The 27,402-nt window shown below is 34.6% G+C and overlaps 2 protein-coding genes across 5 annotated transcripts in view; one reads left to right on the top strand and one right to left on the bottom strand.

Moving 5' to 3' along the window:
- On the top strand, positions 1–4,520 carry DNAJC19 (DnaJ heat shock protein family (Hsp40) member C19). Its single transcript, XM_063113315.1, has 6 exons — positions 1–148; positions 1,076–1,127; positions 1,208–1,281; positions 2,313–2,392; positions 2,983–3,053; positions 4,356–4,520. Exons 1-6 carry the CDS (start codon positions 146–148, stop codon positions 4,424–4,426), a joined length of 351 nt encoding a protein of 116 aa, XP_062969385.1. The 5' UTR covers positions 1–145; the 3' UTR covers positions 4,427–4,520.
- Positions 4,521–12,456: 7,936 nt separating this feature from the next.
- Positions 12,457–27,402, bottom strand: part of FXR1 (FMR1 autosomal homolog 1) — a 54,435-nt gene continuing 39,489 nt past the window's right edge. The window contains exons 11-18 of one of the 4 annotated variants that reach the window (XM_063113312.1): positions 27,244–27,330; positions 25,780–25,837; positions 25,630–25,692; positions 20,727–20,930; positions 18,644–18,844; positions 17,856–17,936; positions 14,215–14,306; positions 12,457–13,504 (exon numbers count right to left, since the gene is read on the bottom strand). In XM_063113312.1, the coding sequence (XP_062969382.1) occupies positions 13,334–13,504; positions 14,215–14,306; positions 17,856–17,936; positions 18,644–18,844; positions 20,727–20,930; positions 25,630–25,692; positions 25,780–25,837; positions 27,244–27,330 (957 nt within the window). In that variant the 3' untranslated portion in view covers positions 12,457–13,333. Of the gene's footprint in view, positions 13,505–14,214; positions 14,307–17,855; positions 17,937–18,643; positions 18,845–20,726; positions 20,931–25,629; positions 25,838–27,243; positions 27,331–27,402 lie in introns of all 4 variants that reach the window. The other 3 variants (XM_063113311.1, XM_063113313.1, XM_063113314.1) reach the window with 3 other exon arrangements.

Here is a 27,402-nt window from a genome sequence, read left to right as displayed (position 1 = left end):
CTGCCGTATTCGTAGGGCGCCTGTGCTTAGGCGGTTTGTTCCTGGTGGTGGTTTCCTCGTCGCTTTCTGGTAAAGTTGGTGGCCGCGGCCCCTAGGCTGGGATGAATCGCGCTCCTGGTGGAGGCACGGGAGCCAAGCCAGAGCCATGGTGAGTGCGGCCTTCCGGTCTCCTGGGCGACCTCCCCCCCCAGGCCTCAGCCTCAGCCTCTGACCTCAGAGGAATGGAGCTGAGTTTGTGCTCCCCAGTGCGACTCCGGCGGGAGGTTTACGTTGCGGCGCGTCATTCTCTCCAGGACACAAAGCTCTTGGCTCACCCTCCTGGGTCTTTGTGTTCTTACAGCGTCTTTCTGCAGGGGGTTCCAGCCCCTGGTCCCCCGTCCCCGGACTCTGGGCGCGAAGGCTTTGCTCCCCTTGAACGCCTGTAAGGTCAGAGCCAGTCATGGACCCGGAGATTAGTCGAACCGCTTTTGGTTATATCTGCTCCTCCCTTAACACATCCTCACAGTACTTGCTCCTCTTTATTGTATCCTTCCCCTTTGGCTCTTGCTGACATAGATCTCTTACCGTTTCCTGGACATATTTGGGCCCGTCTTCTGTTAGGACAAGACGGTGAGGCGGGACTGTGCCGAAGGGGCTCTGAAAAGCTAGTTTCCTCGTTACACCCACTTTTATCGTTGAAAATGCCGTATCAAAATTTTACAGGCGCCGTCTATAAACAGTTCTTTCTTCCTTAGCAGAAACATTATTTCCATTGCTTTAGACTGAACTTTAATGTGATTTCCTTGCCCTGGGGTGAAAAAAGTTTACAATGGAGGGAATCGTCCTTTTCATTATTGCAGAGGTAAATAAGCAAGTCGACTTACCCTCTTCTTCCATAGTGAAAATCTCGTACCTTTACAATGCATTGAGTATAAAAGTTAGCAGTGGTTTTAAATGATCATTGGGCAGAATGTTTTTTCCTTAAAAGTTGTTCCTCCCGTGGAAATGAAACGTAATGCGTTGGGATGGGAAAGTGGGCATGAAGAGGAATGGTGGGAATTAGGGAAAGTAAATATTTACTTTTTCCCTTTACCAGGCCAGTACAGTGGTAGCAGTTGGACTGACCATTGCCGCTGCAGGATTTGCAGGTAGGTTTACGGTTTGGGAGTGGAAGTGAAGTAGGGGAGATTGGGGATTTATTTACCTATTCTATTGCTCTTGGTTTTAGGCCGTTATGTTCTGCAAGCCATGAAGCATATGGAACCTCAAGTAAAACAAGTTTTTCAAAGTCTGCCAAAATCTGTAAGATGTACTAAACATTTTTGCTAATTCTTTGCTGCCTGTGTTAGAAGCCTAGAGCTACAATTGAGGAAGGGTATTTCCAAACATTCACAGAGTTCTAAGTGATTGCTTTGGGCCCCTTCTCTTGCTTCCCCACAAGGAGGGTGTAGAAGTTTTGAACTTTGTAATGATGATCCCTAGAAAATCAAATGTTATATGTGACAGAATTAGTTGTGCAGTGTTAATTCTAGTATTGTGAAAATAAAGCTTTATTGTTCATCCACAGTTAACTTCAGCATCATCTGCCCATATTCTTGCCTTCTCTCATCTGCTCTGCATCACAAGCACAGAGGGATCTAGGGATCTAAGGGGATCCATTCTTCTGTATGGCCCTGGCACTCCCTAACATGATATTTAGCTAGCGCTGCAGTTAATTAGGGTATAGGGTATGAGTAGATGTGATAATCGTACCTTTTGTGGTCACAGTTAAAAATGAATTTGGCTGTGACAACCTATTGAACATTTGTTTTCATGTTGTGATTAAACGTGACAGAAGAGAGTGATGGCAAGCTGTACCAGTGTGATTTCTGAACTGATAGCCTGATTTTCTCAAATTTTACCCTTGTTTTAGTGGTTGCCTTGAACCTCCAAATACACTTAAAGCCATCTCAAAACACCTCCAAATCCTCCTCTTGAAGCAGTTCTAGTTCTAAGCCATATTGTCATATTATGAGATAAAATTTTTACCTAGAATATGGCTAGCTTGGGATGATCTTCATCCCCCTTCTTTCTTGGAAGAACTGGCATTGAGACACTGGTTTTTTGTCTTATATTCCCAAGACAATTTATATTGTTCGGAAAAAATTGATGTGTTTAATGATCATTAAAATACTGTTTGCTGCTACTTATAAAGTTAAACGTCATGGGAATTGCACTTAAAGTTCTCTGAAATGTCTTAGTTTTTCTACTGGTTCTATGAACATTTACAAACTTTTTTTTTTTAGCAACTTTCAGTTTATTCTATTATCTTATTAATGCATTTCCTCTTTCAGGCCTTCAGTGGTGGCTATTACAGAGGTGGGTTTGAACCCAAAATGACAAAACGGGAAGCAGCACTAATACTAGGTGTAAGGTAAAATAATTTCTAATATTTTAAAATATTTTTCTACAAATCTAGAGCTAACAGGAAATGTAAAAAAGACCTCTCCTTTATTGAGGGATTCTGTGCCAGGAAGATTTATAATATCAATTCTAGTCAATGGAGCCTTACTGCTCCTTCCACGTACATTAAGGTCTAAACACTCATACAAAAGTCAAATAAGAAGGCACACTGGCATGTAAGCACTTTTTCATTCATTGAAAGATAGACTTTTCAACAGATCACAGTGCTCAGTCTTCTATAACTGATTAACACATTTTCTGTGGTGAAATTCTGCCTTCGTTTCCAAATACTTAAACATGCTTTCATTCCAATAGAAGGACTGCTGTAATGAATATTATCAAGTTCAATTACATTTTTGAGAATGCCTTACTTTTCTAAGGAGCAGTTTAGTTCATTCAGAATATGCACTTTCTTTCTGTATTAAGAGGTTACTAAGCAGCTTTTGATACTGTTGTTTTGATGTACTGTAGTTGTACAATATCTTTAATTGGCTTTTATATTCAAGTTTTTGATGTGATCCAGAAGACTGAAATAAATAATACCTTTTCCTTTTTAATTAGCCCTACTGCCAATAAAGGAAAAATAAGAGATGCTCATCGACGAATTATGCTCTTAAATCACCCAGACAAAGGTAAGTAGTTATATGAGGGTGCTTCAAAAAGTTCACAGAAGCATTCATATTATCTTTTAATTACATTTTTCACAAACTTTTTGAAGTATCCTCGCACATGCTGGGGTGACTGTTATTAATGTAATAATTTTACGTCTACTTCTTGGATTTTATAAGGGAAATGTCTAAATATTTGTGTGAGCACTGTCTCTGTGTGCTTTTGATGTCATAAAAGAATAAATTCTGAGTGAAAAATTTATTTACAGAATGAGCAGATCTAAGGATTACTAAAATTTGGAAGTAGTGATAAGCATTAACAATGTCTTGAGATCTACAGTTGTGATAGAATGTGACTTCTAGTGGTTACAGTCATAAATACTAACACTATGTTTTGTTTGGGTTTTTTTTTTTTTTGGTCTACATTCATAATTAAAAGAAATGTTAAATTCCAGTTAATGAAATTAAAATGTAACTTTTCCCAATCCATCTTAGATACTTTGAATTGGGGATTACCAAGTTGGAAACCTATGGGATGTATCTGTTTCTGTTACATTTCTAAGTAGCCTTGGCTGTGCTGAAAGAAAGCAACTCCTTTGAATGCCAGAACATATACCACAAAATCTATATTCCAGTGCTCAAATCCTTTTGCTTACATAGGAGAGGCCTTTCATTAAGAGGGTTTTGACAGTTTAAACAGGAACATAGTTATTTGGTATTTGACCTCACAGCATATTTTATTAAATTTAGCTTGTCCTTTCTGGAGGACTGATTTTTCTGCCAAATTTCTTGTTGATGTGGTCTTAGGACCACATTTTGAGAATCCCTGCTCCAGCAAATTAGTAGAAAAGCAGCTGTAGAGATGACATTGTAAAGGAACAGCTGATAATAGGAAAAGTAAAAAACTGAAGGACAGTAAAAGGATCTAAAGCAAACTTGGGTCTTTCCAAACCAAAGAGCTCAGAAGCCTCTGAGAATGTATATCATGGTTTTAAAATAACACGGTAAAATAAATTGATATCTGTTCATGACTTGTAATCATGAATAGGCACATATAAATCGGCTTTTTAAAGTCCTATTTCTATCAGTTTAAGCTTTCTAAAAAGTTGTCATTTTTGTGGAAATCTCCCTCATGCAAATTACCGCATTTCCCACTGGTCAACTTGGTGATCCAGTTGCAATGTCTTAGTTATTTTAAGTAAGTAAAAAACACCATTTCTGCTAACTCTATTGGATAAGGATTGGGATCCTTGAAAGGAGAGTAGCCTTTTACCAAACAGGAATTGAGAATCCATATAACTACTCCTTTTTTCTTTTCTCTTGTAGGAGGATCTCCTTATATAGCAGCCAAAATCAATGAAGCTAAAGATTTACTGGAAGGTCAAGCTAAAAAATGAAGTAAATGTATGATGAATTTTAAATTCATAATAGTTAATGCATATGAGTACCAACTTTTTTAATAAAATACCTCAGAGCCACAATGTTTAAAAATGATTTAGCACAAGCTAAATCAAAGCCTTTGTATGATTTTCTTGTTTAAATTTCTTGTTTAAGTTTGAAGGTTTTAAGTCAGATTATAGTTTAGGATACTTGAAGATTAGTACTCAATAATTATGGGCAAATTCATACCATATTAATAGAAATACTGTTCATTACTCATTTAGCAAATAATTTGGTATCTATATACTCTTCAAGAAGTGAAAATGACAGTCCTTGCTCTCAAGGAGCCCCCAGTCTAATGGGAGACTGGTAAACTGGCAATTAAAATACGATATGATGGAATTAGCCCAAGTTGCTGAAGTAGGGATTCTTACTAATGTTCAAGCTGTTCAAGGTACAGACAACTGGCCCAGCTACTTGGAACCTTGTATTTATTGATTGAATGACCTGATTTATTTTGGGACCTTGTATTTAAAAGTGAGTTTAGCCACAACTTTGACCTAAGAAATTGACTTAGATATGTATATATAATATCACTAACAGAATTGTTTACAGTATTATACTGTAACAGTCTAGTAAATATTTGAGTACAGGTCCTGCTTTTAATCAAGAAGGTATTTATATTGTATTCAGCTAGCCCCTTAAAGATACTGACCATTTACAAATTCCTTTAATTGGTTATTTTTTGACATAATCTTAAGTTCTGCAGTTGTAATAACCACATCCAAACAGTTGGCAAAACTGAAAACCAAAATTCTCCGAATATTAAAATGTTATGTAGCTTGGACTAGTAAGAATTTATATACTAATAAATTTAAATAACATTCGAAGGCAAGTGACTGTTGGTTTAACAAATATATAAGGATCTTAACCAGAGGACCTATATAAAACATCTGATGTAAACTAGTTTGTGATCTCCAACAGGAGTATTATATCTAGTTCTGAGATGATAAATTAGACTATCTACCATCTAAATCACTGTAAAGTTCTTAATTATTAATGGAGAACACAAGGACTCGAGGTAAAAACTAGTGGAGGTAATCATATTTAGTGTTTGCATTTTAAAGGATGTATCTGCTCCTTTATTTTCTATCCTATACCCATGGTTAAAATCTGATGAAGTCTACATGTTGTGATTTAGAGTATGAAGCAGCACTAGTTTCTAAAGCTTTTGTGTAACGGTACATTTTTTTAGCCTGTTTCCAGGGATAAGGGGGCATGAAGGTACAGTACGTTGGTTCTTGTTATTTGCAGTAGTTATGTTCTATAAGTCACTGTCAGCACTGAATTAGCAAATACTGAACCCACTGTTCCTAGGGAAAATGCAGGTTCCTGTGAGTCTCTGGTCACTTTTGTCTTCCAATCAATATAAAACCATGTTTTATGTGTGTTTCTGTTTAAAGACAGCTTGCTTATTAATATATACTGTTGCTTCATTAACATTAAACTCACAGCCAATAGCACTATGACTCATAGTGCTTGGCACATCACAGCATTTTTTTCCTTTTAGGAACACTAGGCAGCACTTCACCACTATTCTTGGGAACCATCTTCAACAGTGAAATCACCAACAAAAAGCACAAATATGAAACTTGGCACTTAGAACGTGAAAAAAGGATACTTGTTTATGAGAGCTGAAACAAGAAGGTAGAGCACTGCCTTGTTTGTGCACATGGGGTGATTCAAATTTTTTGCCACTCTGCAAATGTTTACAAGTGACCCTAGAAAAGTACGTCAAGCATCAGTTTTTGAGGTGGTAAATTTTAGTGAGTAGATGAACTCACAAATAATGAATCCACTAATAAGAATCAGCTGTATTTTGACTGAACCTTTTATTTCAGTCCTTTCAGCTAATCAAAAGATGTGTCTATGAACAAGAATTTTAATTAAGGAAGAGAGAATCAGTTAAAACTTAAAGCATATTTTTCAAAGACAAGTAGTGTGATAATAGGCCACTAGCAACAGAGCATTCACTCTAAAAAGGAAAAGTTAAAAGGTATAAATACTTCTGAGTGTTTAATGCAAATAGCATAGTTTTAAGATAGATGTTAACAAGATGGAAACTACTTTAAAATACTGAGAAGTACAGCACATTCTTTCAAAGTAATCAGTTTTATTTTGTCAGCTTACCTTTTTCAAGTAGAATCCCTATTTCATTGAAGGCTATTAGGCAAACTGAACATTTAAATGTCATCTATGTGAGGAATCTAGATCATAGTGGACCTATAAAAGCAGCTTTATCTTTTAGTGGCATTTTCTTACAAAATACTTGATCTGTAACATGAACATTTTTTGAGTACTTAACAACATGCTAGCATTGTGCTAAGCTTTCTCCCTGTATCTTAGTAGACTTGTTACTATGTACATTTACACATGAGGTAACTGAAGTTTAATAGTAACTTGCAAAAGGTGACATGCTGAGTGAGAAAGACTGATCCTTCTGAGATAAGAGTTCTATGCTCTTAACCTCTGTACCATGGCACCTTTCCTGATTCTAAGCATGTTTCCCTTGGTGGTACAGAGACGAGAGTCTGGTACTTGTCACTGTGCATCTTGCTTGGGCCTTTTTCTTCACCAGTTGGTGCTTACCAATAGACTTTTCTAAAAAGGAGAGGAAAGTCTGATTAAACACAGTTAGGGATAAGAGGTGCGGGTTTCAAGTCAAACTTATGCAATAGCCAAGTAACTTTGAGCAAGTCATTTCTCTTAAGGCTCGTGCTTCCTCCGTAAAAGCAAATAAATGGCCAACTCAAAACTGCAAGGATTCCTCCATTTTATGACTAGAGAAACAAGTGGGTTTCCAAGGTTACATAGCCTAGTGAAATTCAATTAGCACAGGGTGTCTTCTCCAATGCACTATGTTCATTTGTAATTTGGTTCTCTATATTAGTCCTCAGTAGATGTTTGGAGGAAATTCCTATCCATAGCCTTATTATTTATCTGGCATACCCAAGGATTTTGTGTGCCTCAGCCCCTACCCTTTTGCCTTTACTGGGCATCTGGGTTGACATTATTAGATGAGTTTTACGCTGTATAAAAACTTTGCTATGTTGGTAATGAAAGTGGGCTATGAGTGGTCCTAAAAGTTAACTGTCTTTTCCCACCTTTAGTTTTAAGCAAATTCTCTTGCCTTCAAGTATTTTCCAAATGATGGGAGTACTTACTATAGCATTTAAATGAAGAAAATAGTCTGTCCAGTCACGCAGATCTCTATTCCAGAAGACCCAAACCATTCAAAACATATTTGGGACCCCTTGTGTGAAAACAGGTGGCCCCTATATATCCTGCTGATTCTTGAAGTTTCATCATGTGGTTCTGCCATTCATAATTTGCTCTAAATTACAAACAGAAGCAAGGAGGATAAAAGGCAACAGCTAGAAGCAAAACCATTGAGAATTGGGAAAAATTAGGTAACCAGCTTCTTAACACATGGCAAAACTCTGAACAAGTTAACCATGCCACACTGAAAAGCTATATTGTATTAAGTTTACTGAAAATGTATGCCCTAATTAAAGACACTCTTGTCAGAAATACTTATAATAAAATCCACTCAAGCTGAATGCTCAATTTATAGGAATAATAGGATTTTAGGCCACAATGCTGAGTTCTATTTCCATTATGAGAATTTTTAAAGCATCTTTCTGTTGATAACAACCTATAAAGGATGTTTTACATTTCAGAAGCCTGTAGTAGGGTCACATTGAAGTATAAATCATCCCCAAAACATGTTAATTCTGATGAAAATTTAGAACTTGGCTCAAAAACTTCAAAGAATGATAGGAAACTAAATTTAAGTTAAAGTAAAAAACACTATTTAGAATGCCCTGGATTTTTGGCTATGTAAGAAATCCTAGACTGCGAGTCACCTTGAATACCAGGAAGATTGAATGACCTATGCTCTGCTTTTTGTTGTTGCATTGTTGTGCAGTGTTGTGTATCTGCTTAGAGCCAACTGTTGCCTTAGCAACAGGACATAAACGAGTTTCTATCCTGTGTTACCTATTGACCCAATGATAGAGTAACAGTCCAGTGTTACAGTATAGTCTGGAACGTGTTAACAGAAAAACTAATAGGAAAACATTTTGATGAAAATTGCCCCTAAACTAGAAAATTAGTAGGGAAATTTTACAATTAAACCATTAAGTAAAAACGGTACAAACAGCCAGAAAATATTTCACCTGAAAAAAGAAAATACCAATCACTGAAATACAAAGAAATTCAAGAAGCTATTAAGTGGTACACTTAATAGTGGGGCTGTATTTTGTCCGCTTTGGATATCTTTAGATTGCATTAAGTCTGGCTGGAAATGGCCAGGATGGGTATGTATATAAAACAAACACCATTTTAATTCAGCATGATCCATATGAGAATACTTGGCATGAGGTTAAGTGTTATGCAGGATCTGACACATGACTAGACTCGTTATACTAGTACTGCAAAGGCCCTCCAGAGGTCAACTAGTCCAGACTCCTCTGGTTGTATAAAACTGAAACCATAAAGAAAAAACAGAACTAAAACAGTTGCTGTCCATTCTGTACTTTTACCTACATCATCTTTTCAAATTATCAAAGGAAGAAATAAACAAATGACTGTGGGAAATCATCTTTTACAGCTACAATTATAGTTTTCCCAGGGAATTTTTATGTACCTCACTTCAGTACTTGAAATCGTAGTATGGAAGATACAAATGAACCTGAATCTAATGTATCTGATAAACCCTTTTAAAAAACAAAATTAATATATTTTCTTACAGATTATACATGCCTCCATCACCCACTAATTAGAGGTTTTCTATATGTTTGGAATTTTTCCTGACTTTCTAAATAATTATACTTAAAAATGTATAATTAGTTTGAACCACAGGGAATTACCAGTAGTTGACCATTTTTTGACCCACAAAAGTAGCAATTCCCAGTTGTTCAACTTAACACTTATTTCAACAATTAGTAGAGTATGGCTTCAAGTTAACACCACTTACCAAAAGTTTGACTATAGAAGACTGCAATTATTGCTTTATTTCAACAGTTCCTGAAATAAAACGCAAATGCTATCACAGACTATGAGCAGCTATAATCTAAAATATTCAAGTGCACACACTAATAAAGGACTAAAATTTTTAAATAGGGATCAGTATACTCACTATACCAGATATCCTTATAAAAAGGTATAAGGGATCCAAACTATAAAAGGAAAGATAGGAAGATTAAGTGAGACTTTATAACTAACATCCTTTCTCTCTTTTGGATTGTCGCCAAATCTGAAGATCCAGTTCTAATCCAAGTTCCTTGAAGCCTTCTAGAAAATCCAGGGGTGAAAGTAATTTTCCTTTAATAAGATGGGAAGATTAAGTGAGACTTTATAATTAACATCCTTTTTCTCTCAAATCCAAGTTCCTTGAAGCCTTCTAGAGAATCCAGGGGTTAAAGTAATCCCAGTAACCACCAATCATCTGACTGACAAAGGACTTAGGCATTATAAATAGCCACAGTTTCCCATCTATCTGCCCTTAATATAATTGTAGGCACAGCCCATGAGAATACTAACTAGATGGTTTGAATCTCAAAAAAGTGTAAACATGCTTGCAGAAGACACAAATGGTACTATTTCCCAGTCCAAGTACAACATTTAGTTTACATACCAACTCTACAGAGACCCTCCTCAGGTTATAAAACACTAGACTTACAGCAAACAGTAGCTACAAAAATAACAGTGACTTAGCACAAAGGTGATGGAACCCAGCCATAAAAGAATGGCCCACATGGACACCCAGAACATAAGAGTTAAAACACCAGCTACTTATCACAGCTATGTTCCCCTATTCTTCACTTCTTTTGCCTACCTATCACACCTGTGCTTACTTTTAAAAAACAGACCCAAAACAAAAAAAAACCCTTAATTTAAGCAAACCCCCTCAGCCTTGTCTTAAGCAATGGTTTGATGTGCTGCCTCTCAATTCCACATTTAAAATATTTAAAATGAAGATTTCTGTATATCCCTACTATACTTTTACCAATGATGTCTGACCTGTTACCAGAAACATTTGCAAAAGCTTTACTCTTTTTAAAGGCCTTAAAAAGGTGATACCTAACAAGAATGCTGGGCCTTCCAAGGATTCAGGAAAAATCATTTTTTGCCCCCCACATAGTCTCAGCTCCTCCACTTCATGATTCAGTTCAGGTTCCATATATGATTTCATACATATATACACACACACACACACATATATATATATATATATATGCTAAAACAGTATTTGAGTTACAGAAGATCTTTCAGAATACATTTTTTGCTTGAGTATCTTTGTTTTGTGTATACTGGGGCAAGTTCTACCATAGCAACATCTCAGCTAACTGGATTAGCAGCCAAAAAGATGGACCCCGTGGGCTGGCTGGTTGGCTCACTTGGGAAAGCATGGTGCTGAGAACACCAAGGTCAAGGGTTCGGATCCCCATACCAACCAGACACCAAGAAAAGAAAAGCTTGGAAGGTTACCTGAATCAACAATGGTTACCTCTGGGAAGTGGGCAAAATTTCACTTATACCTCTGAATTTTAGGTATATACTGTGTAAAAAAAACAAAGGCCTGATTTATCCCAATGCTGTAGTACTTTTTTTTAAAAAATCTAACCTGCTTCAGAGAACATGTATCTTTTAAAAAGGACAGGACACTAGGTGTAGTCACTTGTAATGTAATAAAAGCATAATAGCTATTTCTTAGAGTATGTTTACTGGTTACTGCTAGTCTACCGAACTGCTTCAGCTATAACCACTTTTTAAGACGCTTCTGTTTCATCCTTTCCCATTGAAACAATCTTTAGGGAAAAAGGATTGTGGTAAATCTGACTATTCTACATGGAAGAAAATGAAAAATCATTTTTTCTTTATACCACATTTGCCAATTTGGGGATTAATTAAACTTCTGATACCTTACAGTTAATTTGTAACCCAATTATGCAAGAGAACTAAGAATAAAAAGGCCAACAGTTTAACTTGCTTCTAGCTTTGATGGAATAAAAAACAGGACATTTGCAGGTAAATTTTTTAAATTAAGGATTTGAAATTACTTCATGTATCTTTATACAAAGTTCAGGAACTGCATTACTCACACTTTAAGAATTCTCAGTTATCAGGGACATTAAAGAGGTTGCAGGAAAAATCGTTTAATAACGGCACATTTTAAACCCAATTAAAATAAATTTGAGGGCTAGGGTTTATATATATACCGCAATGGCAATTTTTACATATTTAACTATATCTTCAATTATCCTCCAGTTCATATAAATTTCACATAAGATTTTTATGTACATAACAAATTAACACAAATTATGCACATAAAAACTTTTCAGATGCCAAATGACAAAGGGCTGTCATTCTTGCTCAAAGGTCTATAGTATCCTGGGGTAAAACCCTCCCCTAAGTCCACAATTATTTGACCTCACAATTAGTTGTATAAATTACTGTATCATTGTTACTCTAAGACAAATTTCGTGTAAATGTGTCTTCATAAAATTAAGTCATCTGTCAGAAATATTTACAGGAAAAAAGTTTACTTATGGCTTTTCACTCACAGATATGAAAACCTTTAAAAATTATTTCCTTGAGAATCAAAAGGCAATTAGCGTATTCCTCATTTTAAAAGTTACTCATCATACTTTTTTAAAAATAATGAAGGGCAAAAGTAAAATTCTGGCTTCTAACCCCCATTATCTCCCAAAAGTTGCCTTTGATTAGAATTTTATGTTACAAAGATTTTTCTTCCTAATAGCAAATGCATTATCAATTCCCTAAGCCATCTAACAGCGTAAAGTTTAAGTGTTAAGATTTCAGAGGATTCGTTACAAAATAATTAAGTGGCCAACTGGCATTTTAATACTATTTATGAGCAAGTATAGATGCTTTTAAAAAGCAATCAAAGTATACTACTCTAGGCCTATAAGTAGCTCCTATTATTTTGCAACAATTGGTATAAAAAGTAGAAAGTTAAAAATCAGCAAATGGAAGATCAAAGTTTATTTACTACCTGCATACAAAAACATATTGCACATCAAACAACCAAAATCAAAAAAAAAAAAAAGAAAAGAAAAGAAAAAGAAAAAAGATACTCTACTGAAGACTAACATGTAGTTTTATACAGAACAAACCTCTGGAAATTGATCTTTTCAGTAGTTCAGGTTATGTCTGAATGAACATGACTAATTCAGTTTAGTGTTTTAACTAAAGCTATGTTTGATTTCTTTAAATACTGTACACTTTAATAAATAAACCAAACAAAGCCTCAATGTAGAACAGTCACTGCCAATATCACCCAGTGTCCCTGCAGATGAGAGTTAAATGTATTCCAGTGGTCTGCAGATTTTCCTCTACATACAGCATTTTAAAAACACAGTAAAACAGACCAGTTTCCAGACCAAACTAATGAAGAAATTACAATTCAGTGCAAAATATTTTAGACTGCATTTCATTCTAGTTTTCCTCTGGTGAAGTGGTTGCATATTATTAAAAATGTAACAAAAGCAGCTAATGCTTTCATAAAGAATATTACGTTAGGGATCCCACCCCACCCACCTCCCCCAACTCTGCCACATTTTGAAAACAAAATAACATTTCCTATAGCCAGCAACTTTTTTTAATGTTACATATACTATTCTCAAGGCACATCTGATGATATATTTTATAACACAGTAGGTGTCAAAGTATGTTTAACATATGATTTCTTCAGGATCCCTCCCCTTTCTGAATTCCAAATGGAGGAACTGAAAGTGCGATGTAAAGACTGGCGATCCATATTCTATCTTTGGCAAGCTTGTACAAGCACTATTGTAAATGTAATGTAAAAGAACTGTAAACTAGGAACTTCTTCAAGTTTATGAAACACCATTCAGGACTGCTGCTTCTTGAGTGTTTTCTTCTTTTAAGGTATTAATCTTTTCTTCTCCTGGAGTACGCTGTAGTTTAGAAATTTCATCGCCAGAAGCACTAGTTGGGCCATTTATTGCCTTTTCTGAAGGACCATGTTCTTCAATCACATCTTTTGCCTGCCAAAGGGAGACAACTTTTTCAACTTCTTTGTAAATAAAATCTATAGCTGGGGAGGAAAACGGCTACATAAACATTAATTAGCTAATAAAAAATGTGTTTCATATGCCACAATGGATCAAAGAATTAAAACATTCTTAAATGTCAAAACAAATACTAATTTACTCCACTCTCTGTGTCTTTCAAACTCTTTATCTATAGTACCTAGCAGTGCCCAAACCACAGAAAGCATCTGTACTGTTTAATGAAACTTGTAACTAATTTTATTTTAAACCACTGGAAAGCAAACCAGGTAAATGACATAGGTAATACCCTAAGTAAAATAAATAATCGCCTGCTTTTCTCACTTTTTTTTTTCAACTCACATTGACATATCAAATCCTTTAAAGCATTTAAAAGAATTGAAACTTAAAAGGTCTATATCCATCACTGAGAAGGGGTATACGGCCTACCGCTTCCCAAATCAAGCAAGTCTCTAAACCCAGTATCTTAAGGCAGACAGAAGTCTAAATGAAAAGTATTTCAGGCTCAAGCATGCATACCTCCAGTTACCTAGGGCCAAGAACAAAATAACCTTCTTAAACTAAAATGTTTGTCTATTTGGGGTATCAAGAGATTATACAGTAAGCTAAAAAGTAAAAAATAAAGCTAAACCATACCAAAAGAGAGAGAGAGAGAGAGAGAGACCTACAGGTTAAATTCTCCTTACCATTTCTTTCTTGTTTTTAGCCAAAGTTTCCCTTGGGAGGTTTCTTTGTCTGCTCTGAGACTCAGCTCTAGAAATATAATCTGCAACTGTGACTGTTAAAGATGAGAAAAAAATTACAGGTGTTGAAAAAGTATTTCTAAAGTTTATTTATGGATAAAGAGTAATTTCACTATTAAAATAAAGTAATGGTGGCTCACCCAATTTCAAAATTTTCTTAAGCTGGGTACCACCTCCAACTAAAAACCAAACTTAAAAAATTTGCCTGTGATTTTAGTGCTGACAATATGAAATTTTCAAGCTGGAGACTGAAGAAGTCTAGATTAAAGTTCTCCTTCCCAAGAATCCAGCTATTTTGCTTCTGGTTAAAAATCTAAAGTTGTGGGACAAATTCATGTAGAAACCCACAACCGAGAACAGGAAACACAGATGCATGATTCTAAGCCCAGACAGTGTTTTCATATCAGTGGGGGGAAATGGGGCAAATTTGGTGTAAATAAGAATGTGATGTACTTAAATTTGAAAATCGCATAGAAGATATAAAAGGTTTACTCAGATGTCACTTTTGCTTTAAAAAAATTTTTAAAAAAGGTATCTAAGTGTAGTATTTCTTGGTTTCTTTTTACACTTCACACCAGTTGAAACCATTCTGAGTGATTTAAAATAAGAAACTACAAGCAAACTAAAGATGACAGACCACCAGCCTAAAAATGTGGACATTCATCAGGGCGGGAGAAGGACTAGACTGAATTCAGTGACCAGCCCCTCCCCATTTTGCCAATCTTGTTAGGGACTGAATGAAATGTGTATGTGTTTGCAAAGAAGTGGCAGTAGTGGATTAGAAAAAAGGCTAACTCAACCTAACGCTCTAATGCCAACACAAGTGCAACAAATGACCTTTGTTCTGCAGTTATTATGGACTGGCCTCACTTTATACCTAAATTTTTTCAAGGACTTGAAACTTAGAACTCACTGATTTGAAGAAATATCAAAATAACTAACATTTATTTCAAATAATTAATTTTTATAACAAACTAGTTAAAATCCCTGATATGTAAACAGTGTATATTTTAAATTACGGAAGCAATTTAATTATGTAAAGAATGAAAACTCAAGTAAATTTTAAATTTATTTATTTAAAGTTACTAGAGATATGGAGAGAATTGGTCCATCACATTCAAATTATATGAAAATAACTAAATCGTTCTGATATAAAAAGCTGTATAGTATTTACAATTCATTTTTCTTCAATTATCAATTAACATACTAACACTTTTATAAAAGATCCGAGGAATATCTAGAAACTATTACTTAAATGTATCTTTTAAAATAATAAGGAAACAACTTATTTAAGAACTTACACACACCATTAGAAAACTACTAAAGATGTTAAGTTTAAAAGTGCCTCTTTCCAAATTATAAAAAACTCAGTATGCTCATTTTGAAGCTTTTTAAATTATTTATCATTTAAATCTACTGCTAACGAATTTATAAGTACATTTAATGACAGTTTACAATATTGGGGAGAGGGGATTTTATCATAATCCTCTTCATTATTATATCTACATACACTGTGGCAAAACCATTGTGAGAATGATTCTAGCCATAGTTTGGGGAGCAGCATAATGAATGCATTGTTTCCATAATTCAGGTCTCTCAGTGACACCTGGGAAAGTTCATGTAATTGGAAACCTTGCTGCACATACTGCTAAATTTAAATACATGTAGAAACAATTCCTAGAACCCTTTGTCCACTATGTATAGAAAGAATATACTTTGATACAGTTACCAATTAAATTAAGAGGCACTTAGCTGGAGTGCCCCCACCCCAGATAAAATGGAACCAAAAGAAACCTCAGTTAATTCAAACAAAAATCTGTTTATAATCAGTCCTTATAATACAAGCCCCTTAAAGTTCAATACAGATTAATAAATATTTACAATATCTAGAAAAAATACAGGCAATTTGTATGACATAATTTGGACTATAGACTTTTCTCTAAGGGGTCCAAGTTAATCAACTGGACACCAGTATAATGTCACACTCTAAGTGTAGTAAAGAATATTCACTGCTTAATTTACACTAAGAACAAGAAGAAATTTTGAGCAAATGAGAACATACATGGTGTTTTTAAGACAATGTTGATATTAACTTTAGATGGAGGCTGCCTCCCTACAACTGCTGCCAGGAGCAAGGAGAAACAATTTTGTACTTGTTTCACCCACCCTATGTTCCTATCTTTCTGAGAAGGGAGGGGGAAGGCTAGAGAATGCAAGGAGTTTTAAAAGAGGAAAAGCAGTAATCCCAAAGAATGGAGTAAAAAAAGAATAGATGCAGTACGGAACACAAACGATTGTCAAATTATCGACAACTCCAAATTACTCAGTTTTCAATTAAAACCATACAGAAATCTCTGCCTCCTCTGCAACAAACCCCACTAAGTTATTCCTTTTAAGTCTGCTGACTTAGTAATAAACTAACATTAATCTAGTTAATTACTCTACATTAAGTCCATACTATTAGCCTTAATTTTCTTGTTTATAAAGTAGGGACAGAAAAAGTATTCACTGCTGTGCCACTTTCAAAAAATGAAATAAGTATGATCTCTCCATCTAAAATATATTTCTAACACTAAAAGAGGGGAAAAAAGAAGAGAAAGGAAAACAATAAACACTTTCTGGACACTTTCTATTTTTTGACAATATTTAATTCCTGTTAAAATTTCCAACTATCTTTAAAACGTGAACTTTCAAAAGAGTGTGAACTAATACCCTTAACCAGTTTTCCCAAATGTCTCTACAACCACTCAAAATACTAAAGATGTTAAAATTTACATTCTTTACTTGGGAAAAACACATAAAAGAAATTTGTTTTGGAAAGAATGCAAAAATTGATTAGTTTGAAAGGGGTTTATTTCTGGTGCACACAATTTCTTCACTGTGAATATACATGTGATTCTCTGTACACAAGAAATGGAACTATGTTCAAATTAATATAGACACAGCAAACAAGTTTCTTTGAGGTTACTAAAAAATATGACTACATAAAATAAATTAACATTCTAAAACTAAGTACCATTAATTTGAATAGTTAGTAGGTGTAAAGGAAAAGGCATCACACTACAATAAACAAAAACAAAACATGCATTCCTCTTATTAGAAAAAAGACACTTTCAAGTATTTCTCCTTTACACTTTTTTTTTTTTTACTGTGGGTGTAACAATTCCCACAAAAATTAGGTGCTGAATTCAGATATAGTAAGCAGGCACCATGCAAAAGCTGTCCAGTTTTGCCAATCAACCTTAAATCACAATCTATAACACAGTCCCTTGGATGGCAGGCCCCATCTCAAGTGTGAAGAATATACCAAGTGAACAAAATAATGGTCTTCTCAACAGTATTTCCATGTAAAAAACTGACACACATTAGTTCAATTAGACAGGTTACTAAACATTTATATTATGAAGGAAGAATGCATTTTCTTAAGAGTAGTAGTCTTATTAGTTGAGTAAACAATTTATGCAATGCAAATTCTGAATGTATATGCACACGTGACATGTTAAGTATAATATTTAGAAAGCAGACACATGACATTTTTTTTCATGCTTGTGACCTGATGTTGTCAACAGGTCCACTCAAGTTACCTGGCTGTCTATCTTCTGCCTGACCCCTGAAACGACGCCTGCGGCTACGATTGCGTCGCTGGGGTTTTTTTTCACTATCATCTGTAATTGCAAAGTTTACCATGAACTATTCTGACAAAAAAAAACAAAACAAAACCAAAAAACTACTTTCCTTCAAAGATTTAAGGAAGGGGAAAGAGAAACTTTTAATTAAACATCAAAGATAAAACAACATATGTTACTGACAGAAAATATACTGTTACAGCTTTAAGCATTCTAAATAGATTAAAATGCAATTTGTATCTGGAAATAAAGAGGACTTTAATTCATATTTAAAAAAACTCTCAGACTTAAATTACCAGCATTCAGAGATAAACTTTTCCTTTCCAACAGTTTTTTTTTAACCAAAGTTAATGACATTTCAGCCCTTTGGAATATAATGCCTACTCTTGATACATACCTTCACTACTGTCATCTATAATTATTTTAAAGAGGCAAGCTGAAAGCCCAGTTTTGGTTTGGGGACAATAAGATCAATAAGTACCTCACAGTTTAAATATCTGCATTGATTTAGTGGCATCAAAGGGCACTTTAATAAAACCTCCAGTTTCAAATAATTTGACGACAAATCTGAGAACCAGACATTTAAGGCAGACAAAAAACTATCGACCTTGTTTGAAGTAAATAAGAAAAAGTCAATGTGAACTGCATACCCTTTTTTGAAAAAAGCTTCATACATTAGCAATATTATACAATTTTATATATATATATATACACACATATATATCTTTTCCCTAGTGCTTACATACCTAGCCCATTCTCATTAACTGAAGCTGTATCAGATTCAGTCATTCCATCCATCAGAACAGCATCTTCATCAGTCCTTCGTCTACGAGACCGCCTACGACGGTTAGTACTGTGATGAGATTCGCTGGCATCAGTGTCTGCAGTCTGATCTGATTCTGTATTATCAAGTAAGCTGTATGGATTGCTGTCTGGATCTTTGAGCACTATATTCATGTCAGAGGCAAGAAATATTTGTTTAAGAGGGCTGCAGTTATGAGTATTTTGATCTATATTGAACTATATCAATTAATGGTAAATAAACTTCAATTCCCCCCCCAAAAAATACATTATCTTCAAATAAAATGTTTTCAGTACTATTATACCTGGAAAACAGCAAAGATGATTAAATATGAAAAAACTTTAAATGGTGATGAAAAATTAAAGCAGAAGATGAGCAGATGTCTCAGCTTCCTAACATTTCTTTTGACTTGTTTTGAAAATATACATTTGTATTAAATACTAATTTTGACATTCACATTCCTAGGTAATCCTGATGACAGGGTAGAGAAATAAAAGTGAAGAGAAATCAATATTCAGCTAATATGAATTAATTCTGAGAAAGAGCTTTTGTCCCCTTTATAGGGTTCAAGGTGACTACTGCCTCTTTGTGCTGATGTTAATGGACTATTTCCAAATACTCAACACTTACACTCCATGACATAACAGAAATCTGTAACTACAAACTGAAGCAATCAAAACAAGTCCACACAAAGAAGCAGACTAAATAAGGTTAAAATTCTATCTGGTAATGAAAAGAAAAATGTTGAAACGAATGATGATTAGTACTCCATCTCTAGAAACAAAGCATGAAGGTGGGGTAAGGTGGGGTGAAGGTGATAAAGGAAAAGTTTTAGGGTATAATTCATAAGAAAAATACCCATCTTACCTATGTGCATTTATTGCCTCCAACAATCAAATTATAGCAGAAATTCACCTAATCACGATTTTTCCTTTCTAAGTTTCCTTTGGTAACAGCTAGCAAGCTAGCATCTTTGCAAAAGACACTAAGTTTATCCATTAATCATAAATGCTAGGTAAAGTACATTCATTTTGCAATTCAGCATACTATAATTTTACAAACCTTTGTAACAGCATACAGCGTACTAAAATATAAAAACTATTTCCCTGAAAGCTTATAAACTTAGGGTTCAAAGAATATTAACTGTGGAACTAGAGAACCTAAAACAAGTCCCTAAATTTTGTCCTGATTTGTTCCAGTTTTTATTTATAAGCATATTTTGGCATGTGTTTAATATATATACATATATCTTTTATAATACTTAAAATATTACATGAGCTTTCAGGTATAACATTAAGAAAAGTGTGGTTTTCTTAAAGTGGTATACAATAACGATATGTTAAATTTATATCCTTGATATAATCTAGTCCATGTATCCTAACAATTCTCCCCCACAGCCCATTATGCTAAGCAAGAATATTCTGGCTACTCTAAAAATTCCACATAACTTAAAGCACTAAAAATTTTCAAAAGACACAGGTAAAAAATTGCATATACACCTCAAATCTTTAGTCATCTAAACACTCTTCTTTACAACTCAATTCCTCAAACAATATTTTCTTAAAAAGCTGATTCCACAATCTTTTCCCTGTACCCAAAATAGTACATAGTTTAGCAAAGAATGCTTTTCAGTTATTTTTTCAATAAGTATACAAAAATATTTAGATCTCTGTGCATTAGAATTCTGAGTCTGTCTATCAAACAGAAATAGATAACCCAAAAATTCTAGGGAAAACAAAAGAATTCCAATTACATAAATCCCCCCAAAACTGAAGAGATAAACATCTGACTCTTGAAAGACAAAGAGAATCAACCAACTAAAGTTCTGACCTGAATATTCTAAGTAAATCCGCACTGAGAAACACTCTACAGAGCTCTTCCTTATGCTGTTACATTGCCCACTATTTTCTATACAGTGAGTGGAGAAAGAAACTTCCAAGAATGAGTGGTCCCTGGGAGATGAATTAACTTTTCTAAGTTATACTGTTTACAAAGAATGGATGCTGACGTAGTATATAAAAGACTACCAGAACTGATGGAGGATTTGCCACCACGTGGTCCACCACGACCTCGACCCCCTGAAACACTTCTGCCTCTTCCTCCTGGACGTCTCCTGCTGTCACGCTGATGTCGGCTCTCTCGATCATCTTCTCCTGCCAATGACCAATCACTCAGCTCGTCTTTACGCTCAGACTCTGTTTCAGAGGGGTTAGACAGCTCAGAATTTGTACCTCGGGAAAAAAGAGAACATACAAAAATTAGATTCCTGTTTTTTTCTTTAAAAAAAAAAAGAAGTGGGTGGGAGGCTTAAAAATTTTCAAAATTGTTTCCTGAAATTATTGTATAATGAACATACTGATTGGTTACATCAAAGAAAGCTAAACAAAAATTTAAATAAATCTGAAATTTGACTAAACAATAATCAAATGTTAATACAAGGGTACTTCAAAAAGTTCATGGAAAGATTCATATTATCTTTTAATTCCATTTTTCCACAAACTCTTTCAAGTATGCTATTATACTACTAGTGAAGTATCTACTAGTCATGGTAGATTAAATGAATTGGTTTTGGTGGGCAGAAACATAGCCAATAGAACAATTTCAGAAAACATACAAAACATTACATATACAAGTTGAGCATTCCTAACCTGAAACACTCACTGGAACGTTTCAGGTTTTGGATTTTCAGATTAGGGATGCAAATAGTCCAAAACCTGAAATCCAAGACTTCTGGTCCCAAGCATTTCAGATAAGGAACACTCAACCTGTACCATATTAAAATGAACTTAATGTGGAGAGATATTCAAAACAGTTTCTGGCTATTTGTGGGTCTCAATTCCATAAATTAGGATTACAATAAAAATAACTGTATCCATTATTTAAAAGCATATTTAATCATCTTCAGAAAAATCAACAGTTTAATTGCATAGAGCATTCTACCATTATTTCACTGATTCTAGAGTGTACATTTTTTTCACATTTTAACATCTCTGAGATCAGAACATTTCTTAGAATTGATGGTGTCTTTCTTGTCAATTGGGAGTGTTTTTTCCAGTGGTTGTACATAAAATAATAGCATGTATTACTAGCAATAGTGTCTCAAATTAGAAGAATACAATATTTGAAATTACTGAACAAATATTAAGGTTTCTCTTAGAGAAGACATCTCTCATCTGACAACCAACCTGACAACTGAAGGCATGAACGGTGAGACAAAAATTCAACGTGCCTTTAAAAGTTTACAGACCATTTCTAACATTTAAACAACTTAACTTAATGGAGACCTTTCAAAAATTTAAACACTGAAGATTTAATAATTTTACAATGTCATTACATTGTTATATTGCAATTAAAAGTATCAGATATATATGACCCAAAAACTATCATACTCATTCCCACTTCTATTCTTTGTTAGTTCTAGGATGCTACTTCCCTCCTTTCATTTTATCATATATTCAAATTTGTATCTCCTTCAGATCCTAGTTCTATTTTAACTGAAAACAGACCTCTCTCATTTCCTTAAAGGCACTGTGCATGTACAGTACAGTGTGTCATGTGTTGTTCTCTATTTTCCCCTCTTTGGAATTACTTCAAAATTGGCCTGTGTTAAAGGATAGAACTCCATCTTATATCTCTAAATGTCCCTGAATGCCTAGTAATGTGTGTAACAATTTGCTGCATGATTTTAGAGTACATGGGATAAACTCCCAAAGAAGAAGTGATTTCATGAAATACCTAAAAGTTTCCTATATTTAAACTCCATAGTCAGTTGATGATAAAAGTTAACACAAGAGCTCTTCAGGCATACAAAGTTATAAATAGTAACATGTAGGGAATAAAATGTAAAGTTCAACAAATGAAAGAGCCTACCAACTTCCTTTTTCCTTTAAAGATGACTCTGCAATGCATCCCTTTTTCCTCCACATGCTGTTAAATATAGATGTAACTAGTCAATTACAGAAGAATGGATTAAGTAATTGGAAAAAAGAATACATCCAAGTTTCTATTCACTTTCAAGTCTTTGCTGGGAATGAATCTCATGGAAGGGAGCAAAATCTCCCCTAACATTTACTTCTCCAAATGACAAAGAGTACTTTATTAGCTGGATGTTATGGACTGTTGAAATGAAAGCAATTTACCATTTCACAAATAGTTAAATCTTTGGAATGTGTACAAACTTCTGAATTTATTTACAAACCTACATCCTGGCTGAAAACATTACCAAAATTTGAAGGTAAATGAAGAATGTCTCATTTTTTAAAACTTTCACAAAAGTTCCCATTGAACCCTCCTTAGAAATCTATTGTAGTACTTCTCTAATCCCCATGTCCAAAGTAAAGAAATCCTTTCTTAAATTTAACCTAACTCTAGTATTCAAGATACTTAAAGGAAGTGTCTAATCATAGATTTAAGTAGATCAAATAGATATTGAGGCCAAAAAAGCAAACAAAAAAACCTGAGGAACTGGCAAGAGCTCAGTTTCTCATTCGCAGTAAATAACTCTTTTAAGTGTTTTGGGGATGGCTAAAAGGACTTACAAATGTGACTAACATTAAGGACCTCGAGATGGAGAGCTGGCCCGTGGCTCACTTGGGAGAATGTGGTGCTGATAACACCAAGGCCACCAGTTCGGATCCCTATATAGGGATGGCCGAGTAGCTCACTTGGGAGAGCATGGTGCTGACAAGACCAAATCAAGGGTTAAGATCCCCGTACCAGTCATCTTTTTTAAAAAAAGGACTTTGAGATGGGGAGACTATCCTGGATTATGCAGGTCAGCCCAAACTAATCTCATCAGCCTTGAAAAGTGGCGAACATTTCTCAGCTGAAGAGAAAGGTATGACAGCATGAGAAGGACTGACTCTGCGGTTGCTAGCTTTTTAGGATGCAGAAAAGGGAGCCATATGCCAAGAAATGAAAGTGGTCTACTGAAGCTGGAAATGTCAAGGGAACAGATTCTTCCCTAGAGCCTCCAGAGAAAGGAATCCAGCCCACCTGGCCCTAAGATTTTTAGCCCAGTGACACGTAAGTCATACTTCGCACCTACAGAACTGTAAGATAAGAAATGTGCTGTTCAAGCCTCTAAGTCTGCAGTAATTTATTATGGCAGCAATAAAAAATAATACTCAGTTGAAACCACTGCAACCATTCCAACCTCTCAATTTTATAAAATGTTAAGTTCATAATTCAAAAAAGTTTTATATAAAACCCAATTTTTAATGACTCCAACAAAGACAACTGCTTTAACTTAATTTTAAACCAGATTTTCCCCTCTAAAATTTCTAAAATCATTTTATCATGAAGATGGTTCACATAATTTTCAGTGGTCATGTGCCAAAAATACATTTCATCAAATCCAAGATGCCATCAATTGTAAGACATTATTCTGTGTGCCATTAAGAAAGAGAAAATGCTGCTAATTAAGGTTGTAAAACGTCATCCACTATAACTGACAGACCAACTTCAGAGATGTTACATTGGGAAATGTTTCTTATAGAACTGAGCACCTAAAAATCCTCTGATATATAGTATACAAGAACATCTATAACCAAATTTAGATGGTTTTTATGTCTCTCCCAAGACCACTCCAGTTTACAGCTATTTCAAGAAAAAGAACACTGCTAGTTCTGCCAAGATTCAGAGGTAAGAGTGCCATCTACTGAACAATTTGCATAGCCTTCTTTAATCCAGATGATGTTGCTCTACCACGCTCACATAAATTTATTATCTACTCTTGACAAAAGCATTTTGTGAAAGATGTGGACTTCCTACAGAGGCTAATTCTTCAATAAATTCATCATTCTCTTCAGCCAACAAGCCAAATCTGATTACCTGCACTAATAATTTATGCTTCAAAAATCAATCAGAATAAATTCAATTTCTATTTAATTACCAGTTGTCTGTTGTATTAAATTAAACATATTATCAGGAATACAATAGTTTGTCATCATTAGACAATTATTCGATCAAACATAAAATTTGGATCTGGAATCTGCATACTGGAGACTTGCATTTATTTCTATTTCCCTTAAATGCCTTGTATTTTGGAAAAAGTTTATAAATTATTTTTCCAAAACAGGATGAGCACATGGGAGTAGAAAAGAGAGAAGGAAAGAGGAAAGAAAAGAAAAATAATAAGGGGGGTGGGGAGATGGAACAGGTCACTGCCAAGATCCAAGTCCAAATGTAGGATATTGGAACAACTCCAAAGCTGAAGAAGAATAAGAATTTAGGATTAGAGAACTGTTGATTACCACCATTCCACTGGCCCGTTCCTACCTGAGTTAGGCCCATCCTCACAGTGAAACACATTTTAGAAAAAGGTTCATTTATAAAATGTTAATTAGGTTCTGGCTTTTAAAGCCCTTGTTTTGTGTAATAACAGAAACACTGTTATTACACAAAATAATTACAGATGTGAAATGTTAATATATTCAAGTCTGCCAAATGAGGAAATAAAGTATGTTTTAAAGGCTACTAAAGACTTGCTACATGCAATCTTAGCACAGTGACTGGAATTTGTTCCCCTCATTTTTACTTTTCTTAGAGGTTAGACAAAAGATGATTCCTGACAGTATCACCATCATTATAGGCTTTTATTGGGAAATGTATAAAATTGTACTAGGGAAATATTTGGAAACCAAGTTTCATATATATTCATTATAAATATTTAGAATAAACATGATTATAAACTACCAACCTCAAAACATGCTCCATTTCATTACTTAACTGCTTGGGAAATCATATACATTTTACTGTCATTAATATAAAGTATGCCATCACTACTATTAAAACATATACCTCAGAACTACCTTCTACCCTCAAAGAAAGATAAGAGTGATGATCTAACTAATTATAAGCAAACTGTATTTGTGGAGCACCTAAGCTAGAACTACCACTACCACAATTTAAAAAAAAAAAAATTTTTACCATAACCGGAGGTGTAATTAGGGCCCCGACGACCTCTGCCTCTTCCACTATAAGACCTAGAACCTTGTACAGAAGAGACGGTACTTTCATCAGTGGCATATCCTTTCTCTTTTTCAGGCCCTCTGATGGAAGAAGGTCTGAAACCCATACCAATCTGTCGTAGTTGTTCATCAATCTGTAGGCGTTCCATTCTTAGCTGTTCTACTTCCTACAATCAAAACAAAAAAGGGTAAGTCATCTTATATGAATATATGACATTTGTCTTTTTAAAGCCCAGAGCTAGAGCTGTACTACCTATCAATGAACGAAGCTGTGACCTTGGCCAATTATTTGGTAAAGCAGTATTGTGTTCCTAGTAAACACAATTTACAAGGTCTTTCACTGATTCAGTTCAACAAATATTTACTGAATGCTTTAGTGTGCACCAATCATGCTGCTATAGGCATACAATATAAAAGAAGACATGGTCTCTTCCTCCTTCAAGGGGAGGTTTAACAGACAGCTTTAAAATAACTTATTTATTAAACAGCTAGTAATTAAGCAATTTTACCAGATTGTGCCTTCAAGGAGTTAAAACTCTGCTAAATAAGGTATAGGGACCATCTACGAAAGGTACTATTATATTAACAAGTTATTTTCCTATCCAAGTAGTACAACTGAGTTGTAACCCAGATGGCCTGGTAGACTTCATGATTCAGAAACTAAGGACGTGAAGATAAGGTGTGTACAGAAAGCTCTTGGCTAAAAGGTAGTAGAGTACCAGAAGATAAAGCGTCAGCTTTAAATGCCAGTCTGAATTGAGACTTATATAAAGATGAATTTTCAAAATATTAACACAGTAGCAATGATACAAGACACTGGAAGAAAATCATACTAGAGGAAGAGAGCAATTGAGGATATTACTCTAAACAAGAGAAACACAACAGGAATAAATGGGAAAGAGCAGAAAATAACAATGATAATGTTTAATAATTTATGAGGCATTTCTTTTTCTAAAACCCTTGCTCTTTATGTATCAACTCAAATATGCTATTTTGGTAACAATGGTTAAGAACTATCAAATGATGTTTATGGGGGTAGTACCACTGATTCAGATAATACCATAATTATCAAGGAAGCCCAACATCACTCTTGGTCCTGTACCCTATTTGTATATAAAGTAAGAAAGTGATAACAAAATAGCTCTACCACAGAACATGCAGATACGTAAGTGGTGACAGTCAAATGAACAAAAGAGTGACCATTTCTTAAACATAAGAAAATAAACATAAACTCAGAGGGGTAAGAAGAGAAACAATGTCCATGACCAATCATTTCATTATGGCAAATGACTTTTTATTTTTAAATTTTCTTACAGAAAAATGGTAAATCTAAAGCTAAATAAACAAAAATACTTAAAAGTTTGAAATCTACTGGAAATATTAAATGTTTAATGAGTAAGACATTTTATAATAGGGGTCTTCAAAAAGTTCATGGAAAGATTCATATTATCTTTTAATTCCATTTTTCCCAAAACTTTTTGAAGTACCCTAGTATTTGTTTGTAGCAAATGTACATTAATGAAGTAAATGTATCAGCAATGACATGAAAATTTAACATGAACAGTATACGAACCTTTAGATAAGCAATATGATACTCCAGAAGAACTTGCACGTTTCCAATGCTTTCTTTAGTGCCAACAAACACAAATGGAACCATCCCCTGTAAAAAAAAAAAAAAAACACACAATGGCTTCAGTATTTAGTATTTTAACAAAGTCCTAGCCTGAATTTG

The sequence above is a fragment of the Cynocephalus volans genome, chromosome 1 (assembly GCF_027409185.1).
Source record: "Cynocephalus volans isolate mCynVol1 chromosome 1, mCynVol1.pri, whole genome shotgun sequence".
NCBI classification, from domain to species: Eukaryota; Metazoa; Chordata; class Mammalia; order Dermoptera; family Cynocephalidae; genus Cynocephalus; species Cynocephalus volans.
Note: the sequence above shows the minus strand (reverse complement) of the source record. Positions and strands in the feature narration are given on the sequence as shown.

Bases quoted from the DNA above. Each gene is read 5' to 3' on its own strand.
- DNAJC19 (XM_063113315.1), top strand. The intron at 1,128-1,207 runs GTAGGTTTACGG...TCTTGGTTTTAG, and splicing joins TGCCGCTGCAGGATTTGCAG to GCCGTTATGTTCTGCAAGCC. The intron at 3,054-4,355 runs GTAAGTAGTTAT...TTTCTCTTGTAG, and splicing joins CTTAAATCACCCAGACAAAG to GAGGATCTCCTTATATAGCA.